At 39.1% G+C, this 14,982-nt stretch overlaps 1 protein-coding gene across 1 annotated transcript in view; it reads left to right on the plus strand.

The window, feature by feature from the left end:
* EPHA3 (EPH receptor A3) overlaps nt 1-14,982 on the plus strand; it is a gene marked incomplete at its 3' end in the record, with an annotated part of 215,811 nt that overhangs the window by 184,408 nt on the left and 16,421 nt on the right. The window contains exons 11-13 of the mRNA XM_080613975.1: nt 186-371; nt 5,913-5,974; nt 8,267-8,476. Coding sequence (XP_080470101.1) covers nt 186-371; nt 5,913-5,974; nt 8,267-8,476 — 458 coding nt within the window. The remainder of the gene's footprint in view (nt 1-185; nt 372-5,912; nt 5,975-8,266; nt 8,477-14,982) is intronic.

The following is a 14,982-nucleotide window of genomic DNA, read 5'->3' on the forward strand; positions in this document are numbered from 1 at the left end:
TGGACAGCTGGAGAACCCAAGCATGGAAATGTTAAGTAGTTGTCCAAAGGTCTCCTTTGGAGCTCTGGTCTGTGGCCCACCAGTAAACATCACACCTCAGGGACTCTTGCTGAATGCTCTCTCCTTTCTTAAATCCCCATGAAATAACTATATTTAATCTTTTGTCATTTTTTCCACTTTTTTAGGGGAATTTGGAGAAGTTTGCAGTGGGCGCCTGAAGCTGCCTTCTAAAAAGGAAATTTCAGTGGCTATCAAAACCCTGAAAGTTGGTTACACAGAGAAACAGAGGAGGGACTTCCTTGGAGAAGCAAGCATCATGGGGCAGTTTGACCACCCTAACATCATTCGATTAGAGGGAGTCGTCACTAAAAGTAAGCTATCACAGGGGCATCTGTGCATGGGAAGTGTCACTGGAGGTCCCTTCCAATCTAAATTGTTCTGGGATTTGCTGGTCTTTCAGGAGCAAAAGTAAATAAAAAGCTGACTCATCCATGTTTATTCTCTGCAAACCCTTCCAGAAACGTTTATGTTCTAACCCTGTCAATATGTACCAGATATCCTTTAAAAAGAGATAACAGCGGAAACACATAGTTTGGCTTTTGCAATGTATATTGTATTTCCTTAAAAGCAGGAAAAAATTACCTGTGTGAAAGCACCAGCTAACTCCGCACTGATGGATCCAATGAAGAATGGTATTGGAGGTAATTGCCTGCAGTGCAGCTGTAGGATCTTCACTGCCTTGCTGCTCGCAGGCTGCTGAGAACTTAGAAACCATGCCCTGGGTTGATGAGCTGGGAAAAACTGGGGAATAAAAACAGTCTGCTAAAAAAAGATACAGAGAACACCTAGAAAAATAAGCGTTTCTGTAATGAACTGGCAGGTTTAATAAACTCCAGAGCTACAAATTGCTACAAAGTGGCCAAGAGGCACTTGCTGATCATCTGTTACCAGTCACAGAGCCTAAGGGTTCTTAATTGCACTGAAACAGTATGTTCTGCTTTCAACCAAGTCATGAGACATTATCATTAGCAAAAATTAATGAACAGCCTACCTGGCTACAGCAACTGGTACCAGTAAATTAATGAGTAAGTCCAGACTTCTTCCTGCATGGTTTCCATGAAGGGAAAAAATACTTCATGGTACTCTATGTGATATTCAGTAGACATGGACGTATTGACGTGTACGTTCAGTACACAAATCAGTGCGCACCAGTATGAGAGTTTTTAAAGCTTCTGAACCTCCAGAATACCTCTTAGCAAAAATGTGAAGGCAAAATAAATACATAAGTAAATAAAAAATCATGGGACTCTCAGATGCCAGTCGTAAAATTGATTTTATTTCTTTGATAATATATATTATTTTTTTACTGATACGTTTTCTAAATGCGCCTCTGGTTGTTTCTGTTATGGGTGTAGGGGTTTTTTTGTTAAAGCCTATTTTTGTCTATTTTTTATGATAACAAAACACCTTCTCATTTTGAGACAAAAAAATAGTTGAAACCTCCATCCACATGTGGCACCTTCCTGAAAAATAACGTAGTTGAAGAACCCTTTCCAACTCTACTATCATCTAGATAACAGCAGGTTGTAACAGGCATTTCTGACACATCAGTTGCCTCTTCAAAGCTGCCCAGATCCCCATGGTCTTCTCCTCATCAGCAGATGGTGAGATTCAGTGATGGTGATACTGCCTTGTTTAGGCAAATTCTGGCTGTCATGCTGTCATTGAGGCAGGATGTTTCCTAGCTCATCCTAGAGGACGGCTGGCAAAGCAGCCCCTTTCCATTTTGACGAACTGAGAACATTTGCAGTTTAACTGGGTAGCAGTATACCAAATACCTTGTTGTTAAGTGGATGGTTTTATTGGGTTTGAGGAACCTTTATTTTAAATTGTGTGATTCAAGGTTTCAGAAGAAATGAGGATGATCAGGGAACTGGAACACCTCCTGTATGAAGATAGGCTGAGAAAGGTGGGGCCGTTCAGCCTGGAGAAGGCTGTGTGGAGACCTCAGAGCAGCCTTCCAGTATCTGAAGGGGGCCTGCAAAGATGTTGGGGAGGGACTATTCATTATGGACTGTAGTGACAGGACAAGGGGTAACGGGTTAAAACTTAAACAGGGGAAGTTTAGATTGGATCTAAGGAAGAAATTCTTTACTGTGAGGGTGGTGAGGCACTGGAATGGGTTGCCCAGGGAGGTTGTGAATGCTCCATCCTTGGGGGTGTTCAAGGCCAGGTTGGACAGAGCCTTGAGTGACCTGGTTTAGTGTGAGGTGTCCCTGCCCATGGCAGGGGGGTTGGAACGGGATGACCTAAAGGTCCTTTCCAACCCTAACTATTCTATGATTCTAAGAATAGACAGGTATGAAAGTATTTGGTAGCTTACTGCAACAAATTATATTAAATTAAAAAAAAAAAAAAAACAAACCACAAGAATGTGTTTAGAAATAACTAGTGAAAGTTATGTAGAAAACCCCTGTGTGTTATGAAGAGGCATAATTCTAATAATAATGCTCTAAGTGTGATTCATGGAAATCTATTTTGCTGATTTAAATAACAGAGAAATTATTCTTCAGCTCAGGTCTCACAGTCCCGTTAAGAAAGGGCTTCCAGGTCTGCCTGTATAAAACCAAGTTATGTCCTCCTTTTTAATGATACATGCTTTGTACAGGGCGAATAAGATTTGCAGTCCCAGAATTACTTGAAACTGAAGCATCAGTCTGTACACAGCTGAGCTAAAATCTGTTTTGTTACATTTTTGTTGCACTAGAGAAAATAATTTAATTGCTGTGCATGCAGAATTTGCGCATTGCTTTTGAATGTGCATTACTAATTCTGTCTGTATTCTGTATAACTGACTATTAGTAAATTTGCTACTCAGCTATATTCACAGCAGACTGCTGTGTTTCAGGGGGGTGGGAGTGCCAGCTGCCTGTCACATGTAGCTATGAGAGAGTGAGCTCTGAATATTCCCAGGTGAAGTCAATAAAAGCCTCGGGGATACAGCACCCTCTCCTAATAGCTTGAATATAGGAGTTGAGAAAACTGCTCTGAAGCTATTTGTTTCTGTTTCTCTAGGTAAAATTATATGGCAGAGATGCAAGTGAAGATAATAATGTATTTTCTTTAACATTCTGTAGGGTAATAGAAGAAGGTAGTTGTGGGGTTTTGTGTTTTTTAAACCAAACCAACATACTGTAATAACAAATTAGGCAGTGTTCGTATTTTTTAATGGTAGTTATTAAATCACACTGAAAAGCATTAGTTTATGTATCCTAAGTAGAGAGCCTGTGGAGTATTTGCTGGATCACTCTCAGTACCGGTAGTGCATGATAAACAGGCAGTATGACCTTTTCTTCATTAACCAATTCTATTTGACAGATGGCCCTTAGCAATGATCTAGCTTTTCATACTAAGCAGATCTTCTGAAGCAACTAACTGCAATTGGCATAATCCCTGTAACAGGACTGTTTGGTGTAAGAAGTTCTCAAGCTGGGGTGGCTCTGGTTTGCCAGGAGGCAAGCCATCGGTAGTATGAAGGAGGTGCACCAGAAAAGACTTCTGTCCTTTGCTCCAATACAGGGTTGTTCTCCTCCTTCACATTAGTTTCTGTTGTGCATTTTCCTGTCATTACACTGGTCTCCTCAGCATGCTGTAGGCAGTAGCCTTAATAACCAGCGTGCATGTTCTGCTTAGTTTACTAATAATTTACAGCAATTTGTAGCCTGTTAGTATAATAAATTTCAGCAACACTGTTGACACAAGTTGTTATCATGTATAAAGGCTGTGCTTTGATTAATGAATGCAGAATGTTCTTTTAAAAGCTCGCCGTGTTGCTTCTGAGCATGTGCTTCTTATTACAGACACATTTCCAACTGAATGAGAGTGAAATGCTGCACTTGGGGCTTTCTGAGTATGAGTGAGCAAGGCAGGAAGATGCTCTCTTAATAATTTGGAAGATGTATCTTCTTACTCTAATTTTAGCCATCTGATGTGTCATAAATTTCTCTGAGTTTATACAGAAACCAAGCAACCATATCCTGGTTTCAAAGTATGTGGATTTATCATAGAACATTTTGGATAGCTTCGTCAGTTTTTGATTGAAAGATTCAGCATCATTTTCTGTGCATTACCAGAAATGCCTTTGGGTTAACATTAGATGCACACTGTAAGTTAGGTATTTTTCCTTGCACTGCATATTTCTTGCTAACAAGAATAAGCAAGCAACAGATTTTTTGTTTATTTTATTTTTACCTGTATCATATTCTATATCATTCAAGCTTAATGTTTTGGATAGTTTTTTCCTAGTAGTGAATGGATGACAGAGTCGATTACCCATTAGTGTGACTCTCACAGTGAAACACATCATTTGCACAGCAGAAAGAAGGTATTTTAGCCTGTTAATCCACGCAAAGGACAAAGGATTTTCTTGTTGTTACATTAATATATATCTTCTAAGAGTTTCTATTTGGTAGAAGTTGTGTTTTCTGAAAAACAAACAAAAAAGGAGTTGTTACCGTTTACTTTTCTTTTTTAATGGCTTTCTTGCTTTGAATTATACTGAATACCTCTTTCAAGCATCATGCTGTTCAATTTTAAAAGCTAAAATGTCACCATGCCTGCTATATAATATGCAGGCCTTTGTCATGCTTTTATGGTCAGATGCCTTCCTGTACAGTACGTGAAATAATAATTCATCTTCTTAAATAACTTCATGCTTTTGCCCACCTTTCTCTCTGCCACAAAGAGAAAATAAACAAAGCTTTAGAACATATTATGAAATAATAAAATCCATGCGATGGTAAAATATTAGCAGGGCGACGACCTTTGCCTGGAAACTTCACCGTAATCACATTCATTTTTGCGTTCATTTCTCTCCAACATGTCAGAGTTGCATATAAAATCTTGGTTACGTTACAAAATACCTTGGGGTAGAAAGAGTGGTTTCAAAACCTGATCTGAATCTGCATGAGCAAGCTTTGAAAGACACCAGAGGCTTTTCAAGGATGCAGGGCTGTTTATTTAGAGCTTGCTGCTGCCCCATGGATGCAGCATGGTTGGCCCTCAGCTATGTTGTGCTTAGCAGGAGAGGGGCAGGTTTATGTTGTCAGTGACTCCCGCAGAGGGAGGCAGGAGAGTCTGCAAAGAGGGCTAACCTCCAGTGCTGGAAGGTGGCTGTGTTACAACTCTGCTTTTCTTTCCAGTGCCCTGTGTTACTCTGATTCTGCACTTTTCCCATTTATTTCCCCACCCTAACATTTTCTATGGCTTATGCTAGGCAAATATTGAAGCTTAATAGTTTGTATGCATTGTACATACCCTCCTGAGCGAGAGCGTTTTTTGCTATTGCCTCCATATGCGCTATTTCATCTCTCCCTTGCAGTAGTATCTGAGGAACATGTTGACTGTACCTGCCTGGTAGAGCACTGCTCCACAGTCCTTGCGCCTCTGCTGTGCAGACCAGGACACCTCAAGAGAAACTGCAGCTCCTGCCACAGCAAGTGCCCAGTTCCCTTCCAGAGGGAACCTTGGGGGCAATTGCACGGCAGAATACACCAGCTTAACTGCGCATATTCAACAGTTCTATGAAGGATTATATTCAACAGTGATGGATAAAACACTGTCTACTGAAAATGAAGGATGCTTCACTTTGTTTCTTGAGACTTGAGTTTCATATATATCAGTTTATACTGAAATAATTGTATTTCTGTATACTGAAATAATTGTATTTCTGTTGATGTCAGTGGAATCACAATTATGTTGTGCACAGAGCTGGGTTTGCTCATGCATCTTTTGCTTTCTTTCTAGCTGTAAGATTAGCCTTGGGATTTGGAAGATTTGAGCACAGTAATGCTTGGGTTTACAAATCATTATGTATTCATTTTGAATGTGTGACCACTGTGATCTACTTGCAGGTAAACCAGTTATGATTGTTACTGAATATATGGAAAATGGTTCCTTGGACAGCTTCCTACGGGTAAGTGCAGTAGAGAACTATGTGGTGCAGAACTGGCCCTTGTTCTGGATCTGTTATGGATTCATTGCCACTCTGCTCTGATTCATCATCAGCTGTTGTTGCTTGCTGTTTCGTTATTGCCATTTGGTTTTGTGTGCTCAGAAAGCCAGGTAGGGATCTGTCAGTCCATTTTGACCGCTTGCAGTAAGCATTAGACCAAAACGAAGAGAATTGTGGTTTTATTAGTGTATCACATCTGTGAAAAACCAACCCAAAACATCATTCTGGCACACAAAAACGATAATTGTTTTTCTGAGGGCTGAGAAGCAGTTATGCTTATTGGTTGGCAATAAGTCTTACCGAGTGACTTCTAAAATGAACAGATTTGTGGAAATTCTATCAGTACATCAATAGTACTGAGCAAAGAGCTGTTTCCTTCTATATGAAAAGTTTAGGGAATAACCCCATACCTGAGGGTGTTCAAAATGTTTTGCTAGAAAACTCTATTGGCCTGTTTTTTTTCCCCGACCTTAGACATCCTAATGCTGTTGTTGATTTATCTTTGTTTTCTGTCAAAGTTGGTAGCGAGCCTAAAAAAATGTGAACGCTCCCTGTGTCACCAAGATTTACTTGTTGCAAAACAAGAAGTGTGACAGAAATGAAATCCCATCTGAGGGGAAACACTAGTTTAATTTGAATTTGTTAGGGCAAACTCAGCTGTGGCTGGGAGACTGCTTTGGTTCTGCCACGGTTGAATGACATTATCCCCCAAATTCATAACATCGAACTAGACGTTTAACCCCAAAAGGGGATATATTGTCAGCCTTAGTTTCAGTATGTACTATATATGTTATGATGTCCACTGGAGCATGTAAAATACATATAAATAATGTGTCAGTATATATGAATGAAATATATCTGTACTGAAATATATGTATTTTGTTTAGGCTTAAAAAACACTGAAGGAAGGGGAATGATTTCTGACTGTACTAAACAGTCGTTCAGTTTGTTCATCTGAGTGTGGTTGTTTGGTTTGTTTGTTGTTTCTTCTTTTACTACTGTTGTGTGGAAGCATAGATAAAAACCCTTGTGACTCATATCACGGGCAACTCAGGCCACATAACCATCTTTATAAATGCCTTTCGAAACTGGTTATTTTGCTTTTCCCATTGCCAGTGAAAGGCTATCTGAATGTCTAATTCCTTTCAAGGTTAGAAACCTTCTGATTTCTAGCTAAATCTTCTCCAGTGTCTATATAAATTCTCTTGTTGGCTCTAGTTAAAGAAGGTTTCATAACAGGGAACTGCTAAGAGTCTTTTATAATAATTAATTTCTTCATGAAAGGGAATTCTGAGAGGCTCTTTAAGCATCCTCTGTGCCATATATTTGTCTAATGTTTATAGTGCTAATATTGCCCCGAAGTATATTAATCAAAAATTAAATTAGTTCAATCTGTCTTGCAGACTGACTTGTGTGAGCTCACCCCACATGGCAAAGCCAGCTCCCATGTATTTAATAAAATCCTGGAAGAAACAGCAGGAAAAGCTGGAGAGCTGCCCATGATGATACATTTACAGCACTGGGAAATTCATTTGAGAGCTGCACTAGGACGTACTGTTGTCCTGTCATCTGTGTATCTATATATCAGTATCAAAGCTAGATGTTAACAAACAACATCAGTAATAGCTGGAAGATTTAAAACATGTGGCTAGGAGACAATTAGAAATATATGCAGCAGTTGGTTTCCAGGCTAAGTCCCAGTGTGTTTAAGTGACTTTTTCTGAAGTTGAGGAAAATTTTAAGGAATTAGTTTATATTTAATGGAATTTGAAAGCCTCTGAATCAGATCAGCCTTTTCTTTTGCTAAAAAAAAAAAAAAACACCCAGCTTATGTAATAGAAAACTTTCATTAGTCCATTGGGTAATGCTGGGATTTTCACTAACAAATCTTACGGCCTTTCAGGGAAGTTGGACATCTGTTTCTCTAATGTCCTGATGCTCCAGTCTCAGGAGCACACACAACTTAGATTTATGTGCTGCTTTCACGCAGGTCCCAACTAGGAAATTAAAATTCTGATGACAGCAAGAACAGGAAAAATGAATTTTAATCTCAATTGAAAATCTGTCCCCTTCCCTCAGCTGACTGGGAGATTGTCTTCTGCAGGTCAAGGTAGTTCCACGTGTGACTTTTAAATCGTGGCCCCTGACTCATGAGCTCTTCACTTGAGGAGCTTCCAGGGTCTTTATCAAGAATTCAGTGCAAGAAGGAGGAACATGAGCAGTCTCTGAAATGACATTTCATATGTTTTCCAGAAACACGATGCCCAGTTCACGGTCATCCAGCTAGTAGGCATGCTTCGAGGGATCGCATCTGGCATGAAATACTTGTCAGATATGGGTTATGTCCATCGAGATTTAGCTGCTCGCAACATCCTCATCAATAGTAACTTGGTATGCAAAGTCTCAGATTTTGGTCTCTCTCGTGTACTAGAAGATGACCCAGAAGCTGCTTACACCACAAGGGTGAGTTTCTGTGTTTGTTTATCCTTCTAAAATTCCCGTTGGTTGTGACGAAGTTAGAAGTCTGAGGGAGTCCCTGAAGTTTATACTCTGTTGCAGGGGCCATCCAGTTTTGCATGGCAGGAGATGTTCAATAAGCCATAATCATCACCGCTATTTTATAATTCATTTCTCAGAGAAGATAGCAGGCAAAAAAAAAAAAAAAGGTTTCTTTTGTTAGGTTATTTTTCTAAAAGAAAGCAAAATTCTTGACTCTGTTTCTTTGTGCTGGCTATGTAAAGAAGTGAGTACCACAATTACGGTCTGAGTTGGTTTAGCGCGCAGTAATGTAAGACTTCATGCATGCTTTAAGCAAGTTTTGTTGCACTGCTGAATTAGCTCCCAACCAGCAAAAGACAAATCCTACACAGCAATATTTTTTTAATTTAAATTGGTTTTTTTACCCTTTTGTGTTTTCTATAATGATGGGACATGTGTCTGATGGGAGCATACTGGTGCCACTGTTCTGCAAGGGTGTTTCAGTTACACCTGCTGTTGTACCCCTAACTGAGAGAAAACTTGAGCAAACCAGGAAAAGAAATACTACTTAACAATGTCATAAACCTTTTGTACTTTCTCCTTCTTATATCATATATACAAAGTGATACCCAGCTTTTGAAAAGGTTATGAGATCAAGGAGACTTATCTCTGCTTTGTCCTGAGATAGAGAAGCTTTTATCCCATAGGCAACTGACCATAGTGTAAGCTGCTGCTTGTTTCTTTTCTGAATTTCATCCTGCCTGAAAGCTACTTGGAAGCTACAGTGTTGGCTTAGAGCCTTATGAACGCCACAGTGTCTTCTAATTACAGCTTTGCTGCACCTCTTGTCATTTGAATAACACTTCTGTTTTACTATAGAAACCTTGAAGGCATACATTCAGCTTTGTATGCATAGTTACTACACTGGGATGTCTGGTTGTCCACTTTAATCCTATTACAAGTGGATTTTATTAACTTTAGAAAAAGTGGCATTAATATCCAGTTTCTTAGTCCAGTGTAATTTGCATTGATGCTAGTAATTGTCTCATCTTCACTGTACAAACCAGACTGGAGCTGAATGCATTGGCAAAACCTTAATGTGGGTTTTCTAGGGCTTCCTTCATTCCTGATCACTGACAGAAGCAATCAGTTATTGGGGTAGTTTGCATACTGTCTTGCTGGTGATTGAAATAAAATAATGTGATAAATGAGTAAAGAAATCCTAGCTGGTTTCTTATACATTATATATACACAAGTATTTATAGATACAGATTTATCAATCATACCTTCATAACTTCCCAGGCATGAAGACTCTATTCTTTACTTGACCTTTCAGTGCTTTCTTTGACCACTGGTAAGCTTTGTCATGTTGTTAGAAATATGCAATATATACCAATTTAGAAAACTGTCTGCAGAGATCTCTCATGGTTAATATAAAGGGACATTAGTAGGAGAAAACAGATTTCATTCTCAGTATAGGTGTAGCATTAATAAGTAAATCATAACATAGTGCTAGAGATCCTCAAGAGAAAATTGCCTGTAGTTCAGCCAGAAGTGTATTGCTTTGTCAGATATACTCGCCTGCCCTCTTTTTAAAAGCTCCTGTGAAAGTAATGGGTGTACTGTCCTCAAGGCAAACAGTCTTCTCCTCCAGGATGTACACTTGCAAGCTAAAGCAATTACTCTATGTCCTACCACCACTGTCCATAGGCATAGCTCCCCATCAAAATATATAGCACGAAGCTTTATAAGGGAAGCATACTTCCCTGAAAATGAAGTGTACATCAGTGACTTACACCCATGGGTGGCTAGGACAAGCCAGGATGCACAGGGCGTCAGTGTTTCCAGACAGCAATACATGTGAATTTCCTATGGCCAAGTGCAGTGTTGAAATTTTTCTTTCTTTCTGGCACCTGTTTTCTAAGCCTACCTGCCTATTTACAACTAGGGATTGAAATCAGATGGAAATAAACTGTTTTGTAAAGTGAAATCATCTGTGTTCGGTAAACTCCATCTGCCATTTCTGGTGTAGATGCAAACTGCTGTAAGAAGATGCTCAGATAATTAAAACCTCCAAATACGACCTAAGACAAATCTCATTTTCTTCAAAAGTAGTTGCTGCAAAAACCTCTGCCACATCTGGACTCTTAGATGACAAGGATATTTGCTATTCATCCTTTTGCTCAAGTTTCCTTTGAAGTGTATCATGTATACATGTATACACAGGTAGTGTGTGCCTGGGATATGTTTGATCCCCAGCTTAAAAAACTGGGGACCATGAGTGTTAAACAGAGCTCCATTCCGCTGGCAGAAAGCTGGGCAGTTCATTCTCCTCCTGCTTAGTCATATCACAACATCACATATAACAGGACCATTTCCTGGGCTCCTCCTGGTTCATTTTACAAGTACTAATTATATGACAAAAGCAAGACAAAAATAGTGCCACTTCTTAAAAATAACGGCATCATCCAAAAAAGTGTCGTGCCTTTAACACTAAAGGATGTCAACTGCTCAGCGAGATCTTTGAAAAGACTAAAAAACTCAAAAATCCAAATTGTAACCACAATTCCAAACATTCAAACAGTGAAGTGCATGTTATGTTAATGGGTAGAGCCTTTTGCCAACCCTCCACCTCTTCCACCTCCGGTTATTCATTTAGCGTCAGTGGTACCAGTGAAATTTGTAGTTGGCTGCAAAGATGAGTGATTTGTCTATTTAGCTTCCTTATTTTCCACCTGTAAATGTCAAAGCCTGAGAACAATTCCATTCCTTTAATTCATAATTGCAATTTGGGGTTGTTCTACACCCAAGAAGCCCAGTCAGCCCTTCAAGCTTTCGACACACACCACTGACTGGGTGAAATTTTGTGTTGTGCTGTTCTCAAAAGCTTTGTCTGAAGCTTTGCATAAGGGATATGAACATGTACCCTTTCATATACCAATAATGTATGTATCCTTTTATATATCAATACATAATCTGTGTTTTCCATGCTATTGTGCAAGGGCTCTGAAGGACAATGCAGAGATCACAGGTGCATATGTGAAATACGGGGAATCAGGAGTTGTAAGAAAACTTTTGATGACCTGACAGGGTCATTTTTTACCTCCTGAATTACTGTCACTGACTCGATACCACAAAAGGCTTTTGGCAGCCTGTGGCCTGCCTGCTTACAGAAGCAGAAGCCAGCAAGTGAATCAGGCTGATGGAGCGTTTGGAGTTTTTTTTACTGAGCCTTTGTGCCGCAGGGAATGTGCTGTAATTATCTACATTCTCTGTACCTATTCACTTTTAATTGAGAGGCCAAGATTGTATTAAAATTGTCATTGTCAAATTGATCTGGTTTATTCTTATTATTTTTAGATGGCTATATGACAAGTGGGTGGACTAATGACACAGTATTAAGTGGAAGTAAATTTAAGCCATCACACATGTAGAGGGACTGTAATTACGTCTCTCAAAGACATAATATTTGGGTAATCAGTAGACGAACTTTGACTATTTAAGCACATAGTCAGATACATCAGTGGTGTTCATGGCATTTCAGTGTAAAACACTGCCCAGTTATTATATTTGCATGGATAATTCCTCATTAAATCTGCATCACTATAAAAAAGCCTGTGCTTTGATGGCAAGTATTCTGGTAGGTGCCCCTGGGTAATGGTGCCAGAGCAGAGAGCGCATGGCAAGGCACTACTCCATTGTGTCCCCAGGGAAGGGCGCAAGAATCTTCTCTGTTAGACACACGTTATTGCAGTTGGTGTTTGACAGAAATTCGTTGCGGTTTGTTCATGCCCTATATATGCAAAAACCATGGTAATACAGTCTCAGTGTATGGAAGGGATAGAGAGGGAGAGAAACTGTATCCTGTTATCATTTACCCCTCAATGAGATCGTTTAAAGGTAAAACTTTAATAAGGGATGAACAAGTAGCATCGGGTCTTTTTTCAGGTGCTTAAAAGGGTAAGTCAGGCTCATCTCAATGGCATGTAACCATCTTGGGTCTGTATCAAGAAGGTGTCTCCTGAGCTAGCCTAAGCCCTTTGCTAATGACTTAATGTCAGGCACTTACCTTCAGGTTTTCCCGCAAAGTTCTTCTGATAATTCTGTTAGAAACCATTTTTCTTGTGCCTCCACTCCCTGGGTCTGTGGCTTAGGTGCCTGTGGCAATCACCCTGTAACAGATTGTAAATCAACTATTGGAATGGGTTATGAAGGTCTGGAAACAGCTGCCTTGTGCTGTAGTACCAGACATGTTAGAAATAAATTGAGGGCTTCATTGATATTAGGTGAATTATGTTGAAAGGCCAGATACTGTAGGAGTCACAGCTCCAGCTAGATCAGATAGAACTTTTGGCTACTGCTAGCGTACTGATTTCAAACCCCAGGAGTAGTTCTCTGGCCTAGGCTGCCTGGGATTTTAAGCTGCAATAACAAACTCCTAGAATTTCTAATACTAATGCTTTCTGCTCAAATTCAGGCAGCTTATTGGGCTTCATGATAAGCATGCTCTTAAAGGGAGACCATAACAAAAATGTATAAAACCTGTATTTAATAGTCGGTAAATATATTACAAATAGCTCGTGTAGATTTCTCTTTATAAGCTTGTATCAAATAGATTTGGGCAAAGCTTTTTCCTAGGCATATATATAATGATTTTTCATTTAGTAAATTTATCTTGCATGTTCAGTCCTGATAGTACTAATTTTGAAGGGTAGAACCCCAGTAATATCAGCCAGTAATATTACAGTTTCAGGTTTTCCAGTGGAGGATAAGCAACAAAAATAGGAGATAAAGAAGGTTAAACTGTATGAAAACTTAATGGACATACGTATGTAATGGTTTAGCGTGAGGTGTCCCTGCCCATGGCAGGGGAGTTGGAACTGGATGATCTTAAGGTCCTTTCCAACCCTAACTATTCTATGATTCTGTGTTTCTGTGATTTCTCATAGCAGTTTACTAAGTAGGTATTGTCAAACACATTTTAAATATTGGGAGACTGGGGAAAGGAGATAAAAACACAAGAGACAAGTAAAGAAACAAGTATGGGAACTTAAATTTCCCACTCCAACTGTATGGTTTAGGGGAAAGTCTTTGATTCAATTTATTCAAAGGTAAATTATGTGAAATATCTTTGATCCTGGCAAAAAATACCGCAAAGAATGTGTTGATATCAGGTAGAGCAGTAAATTGAAGAGATATGTGTTCAAATGAGATGTGTATTTCTCAGAAATAGTGGAGAGTAGTGTAAAAGGGATCTTCTAATGCTGAATGAGCATAGGGTTTTAATTTCAAAATAGATTTTGAATTAGCAAGCACTACAATTTTCCAAGGTAATAGCAATAGAAAAACCCATGTCTTTAGCTTGATACAGCTCTTCAGGTTTCCTGCATATATTGATATTTGGACATCTGCTAAAATGCGGATGTTGCATAGTCCTTTGAGGGGACTGGTTTTGTGTTAAAATGCTTGTTTGTCGAAAAAATATTTACTAGAATTTTTCCTTTTTTTTCCTGTTTTGCCCTTGAATTATTCAAAAACCAAGTCAACAGAGTCCCCTTTTAAATGCAAAGACAAGATTGACATTTTAATGACAAATAGGGGAACAGAATGGCAAAATTATAGTTTTATACTCTATTAAGTGGCAGTTGATTTCTTTTTAGCTGTATTTTGATACTCTGATTTTATTCTCATTTATGGTAATGCTAGATGCATCTCTAGGCTTGTATAGAGTTACAGCTGAGACTTAGCAAAGAAAATTTATCTGCTTGTAATGGAATCTAGCGTTGATGTGCCTTCATTTTTCACTAAAATGAGCAAGCCAGAAGAACTTGGTTTCATTGAGTTTGTAATCTTCCCTGCCCTGCAATAAGCATTGCCAAAATGTTAGGAGGCTAATTAATGTCATTTTGTGTAAAGGTGTTTCTGCAATTGTGTGAATGACTTTTTCCATGAGGCTATAAAGGTAAAGACCTTCTATCAGACGTGGTGTTTCCTGCCCTTGCCTAAAGTGCTCGCGTTTTAGCCACAAGCAGATTTTTTCTCCGTGCTATCTTGCAGTTATTCCTCTAGGATACAGCAAAAAGAGCTCCATTTTTGTATCTTAACATGTATCTAAAAGAGTGAGCCTGAAGCCACCCACGGAAATTCAGGGTTTTTTAGAGAGTAATAGTCTAAAACCTCCAAAATGATATTTCTGCATTTCACAGAACCATACATCATGCTGATGCAAGAAAACCAACATAACTACTGCCTGCCTTGAGGGCTTTCCTATATGGCCTGAGTCAGGCCTGCCTGTGTTGCTTATATTTATTCTAATCTGTGCAATATTAGCCGTGAAGCCTAAGCGGCTTCAGTGTATTTAGGTTTCTAATTAACACTAATGTCTGCATTTCTATTGTTAACCAAGCTAGTTCAGCTGAATATAGTGAGTGTATGGCTACCCTCAGCACAGGTATACTTTACGGAACAGTAGACAAAACATTAATGTCTAT

Source organism: Psittacula echo (genome assembly GCF_963264785.1).
Source record: "Psittacula echo genome assembly, chromosome: 3".
NCBI lineage: Eukaryota > Metazoa > Chordata > Aves > Psittaciformes > Psittacidae > Psittacula > Psittacula echo.